Source organism: Perkinsus marinus (genome assembly GCF_000006405.1).
Source record: "Perkinsus marinus ATCC 50983 genomic scaffold scf_1104296968042, whole genome shotgun sequence".
NCBI classification, from domain to species: Eukaryota; Perkinsozoa; order Perkinsida; family Perkinsidae; genus Perkinsus; species Perkinsus marinus.
This window is the reverse complement of record NW_003203296.1, coordinates 1,205-4,681: the sequence shown is the minus strand read 5'-3', so window position 1 is coordinate 4,681 and position 3,477 is coordinate 1,205. Positions and strand designations below refer to the sequence as shown.

The window sequence follows — 3,477 nt, the reverse complement described above, 5'->3', positions numbered from 1 at the left end:
GAGATTTTATCTATATCTTTGATCTAAGGCCATTAAACATCAATTCTTCAGTAAACCCAAGATTGTTGCCTCGATCTCTGGTAACTCTATTACAACTGAAGATGGGACGTTGCTCCTGGTCGATCTCATAATTAGCCCAACAACGTCTTTTGAGTGATGGTATTGACGATGGCAATGGAAAAAAGAACGTAAAAAACTTTGTTCGACTGCATCTAGAGCATGCGTGCTATAGCTAATGCTAAGAACTGGGCCAGTGGTCCAAAAGTATGCGTGATAGGGTCCAAATGTACTGTATGCGCTGGACCTGGGGGGAGGTATGGCGATGGTAACGCGGGCCTTCGGCCCGCTCTTGGCCCGTGAGATCTCCCAGCACAGTTCCAGAAGACAAGACCGGCAATCATGCTTTGTGTTCGCCCTCGAACGATTTTTCTTAGTCTAGCGCAGCTGTGGAGAGAGCACATCGAAAAGATTGTCGGGACACGAGTTCGAACTTCCCTGCTCGTCCACATTGCGCTAGCGGGGATTCCCCGTATACTACAACTCCCAATTTGCGGAGAGCAATCGATACGATAGCATGTCAAGAATCCTAGAATCTGTGCACTCTGCAAATGCTCGCACGTGTACATGCGTGCCGTTGGCAAAAGGGTCCCAGTGGAGGCACTCACTGGTCCCGGTGGAGGCACTCGATGAAAAAGATTGTTTTAAAGGGGAACGCGGGCCTACGGCCCGCATAGTCCCAATAACGTCTTATGGCCCCTCCCGCAGTTCAAATAGACTCGTGCAAGTCAGCACTTGAACCACTTTGCGCATCATTTATTATTGAAAAATGACCGGTGCCGGGTTCGAACCAGAGACCTCATCCACTGAGGTCCTTGAGGGAGAGAGGATGGATGGTAACCACAAAATCTGTGCCTTGCGGTTACAAGTTGTAACGTACAACCCGTTCTCAGCCTCGACCATGGAGACGTTCTGGCTATGCGTGGAGGACTCACCCACACGAATGAGAGGGCTCACCGGCAGTGCCGGCTCGATAAGTAAACGGGTGATGGTTCCGCCTTCTAAGGAGATTATTGCCATGTATCTCAGGTTCTGATCACGTCAAGGCTCCTGCCGTCGGTGTTCCCTTGCGGTCTAGTGCTAGCTAAATGCACCATTGAATGCAGGTATATGGAGGTTGGGAATCAAATATTGAATACTCCGGATACTCCTATACTCCGGTTAAAGAAAAAGGGATGGTCAACCAGGGAAATTGCTCGATACACTGGGCGGAGCCAGTCGTCGGTGTCCCGAGTGCGGGAGGCGAAAAGCAGCGTTCGGAAGGGTGGCACGCGGAAGACAAATGATTTGCATGGACTTGGGCGCCCTAGGATACTCAGCAACCGAGGTACACGCAGAGTTCTCCGATCCTTTATCTCAGCGAGAAGTCGCCAGCCATTCTTGACGGCCAAAGCGCACTATTTGAAGCTCGACTATGGATTCTCGTACACGACATTCACCCGCATCCTACGTCGCGGCGGATGGAAGTGTCGTTAGACACCTCGGCGAGTGTTGCAACAACCGGGAGACCGTAGAACACGTGTGCAATGGGCCAGAGAAGTCCTACACAGTTGTGAGTACAATTCACAGCGAATTGTAGAATTCTTCCGCCATGGAGTTGGTATGTATATGGACGGGGTGGCTATCGGCTTCGATCCCACTGGGGGGAGAGCTGCTACTATGAGTAGAGCTTGGCAGCATTCTGATCGTCAACAAGCTACACGTAGTGGGTTCGGGAATACACTCAAATTGAAATTCGTGGGGATTACAGGGTGGGGAGAAGAAGCCGAGATCATTCCCATACCGAATAATTCGAGTGCCGCCTACTATTCATTCCTCGAGCAGAACGGAATTCCGTGGCTCCAGAGGAGAGCTCAGAGGAGCTCATTGAACCAGCTGGCGATCTGCGCTGATAATTTTAGAAGCCCTCGAACTCCTCCGTGTTTGGATCTATTATTGCAACATGAGTGTCGGTACCTGAGCTTCCCCCCTCGCTCTCCCGACCTAGAAGTTATCGAAAATTCGTTTTCAATCCTCAAATTCCGCTTACACCCTGAAGCTGCTACTAAGGGTGCCTGCTCAACTCAAGACGAGTTCATCGACCGTGTGAAACGTATTTATGCCACTATCGACACGAATATCTTAATTGACAGCATGAGCAGTCGTATCGTTGAGGTTTTGAAACGCCGCGGAGCCTTGCTTGCGCGTTAGTTTGCTACTTTGAGCTTTAGCTATGTGATAGTACCACTGTTTGCTGCATGTTTATATTGATGTCAATTACTCCTCGGCATCCTCGACTTGTCTTACAGCCACAAATCACAGATCAATGACATGCATTTGTGGAGTAGGTCAACAAACTTTGACTGGATCAAGTGAGCTTAGTCATCCCTCGCGCCCGTTAGCACGTTTCGTTCCTTCAACACGTCTTCGAAACTGATCAATTGATCAACTGATCAGCTGAAAATAGTAAGAAGATTGATCTTGCACTCTCCTTGATTTTTGATGATCAGTTGATCAGTTGATCAATATCCGAACTCTTTATGGAATTCCTCGACCTGCAGGCGGCAGTTTCGCCTGACTCTCAGCTGAGTCAACTGATGTTGTCAGCAATCCCTCCACTGATGTTCAACTTGGGTCGCTCGTTAACTTCATAGTGGGAGACGACACCCAACTAACTATCTATGATTCCCCACTCGAAGAAACCCAACTATCACAAGCAGTAGGTTGACGCAACCTTCGTGACCATGCAGCGCATTGTCCTTCACGAGGGATTATTTGTCTTCCGCAGGTTCCTTTCACCAACGGGAGACGGAACCCAGGAGCCTAAGGGCACTCAGCAGAGGTCTCCCGATTATTCCAAGTTCTACTTGATCACATGGCCAAGGCCGGCAGCTGGGAATGACGATCTCCGTGTTCCAGGCGACAGGTCTCGAAGGAGGAGTTTGCGCAAGAGTTGGAAAGAGCCTACAAGCATTTCGATATTCCACTAAATTATGAACTAAACTAAATTAATATATGTGTGGGGGCTGAATATCATAGCGACCGAACATCCATTCACTTCCACGCTTGCACGGCGGCTTCGAGGAGACATCGTTGGCGTAGGATTGGCCGGTTCCTGCGCGATCGCGGGATTGCGGTTAACTTCCGCTCAACTCGAAGTTACCTCGGGGGATATACATACTGTACCAGATCCGACACTTATCCTTACCTTACTCAAGGCCACCCAGCTTTTCCTTGTGAGCCCACGAAACACGAGTACTCTACAGCAGAAGAGAAGGGCACTACCGGCGAAACGTCTAGAATTCGCCGACTGAGTGATTTAGCGCCGTGGATCGTCAGCAAAAGGATTCGGACTGAAAGAGCATTCCTGTCCGCCGCGAATAAAGGGCGCAATGTGAGAGACTACTTACTTAACCAGAAGGAATCCCCTGCATCATTATT

General features: G+C 49.5%; 1 protein-coding gene across 1 annotated transcript; it reads left to right on the top strand.

Moving 5' to 3' along the window:
• Positions 1-826: 826 nt before the first annotated feature.
• On the top strand, positions 827-1,145 carry Pmar_PMAR013019 (hypothetical protein; the record flags this gene model as incomplete). Its single annotated transcript, XM_002768476.1, has 2 exons — positions 827-1,034; positions 1,087-1,145. 2 exons carry the CDS (start codon positions 827-829, stop codon positions 1,143-1,145), a joined length of 267 nt encoding a protein of 88 aa, XP_002768522.1.
• Positions 1,146-3,477: the final 2,332 nt, after the last annotated feature.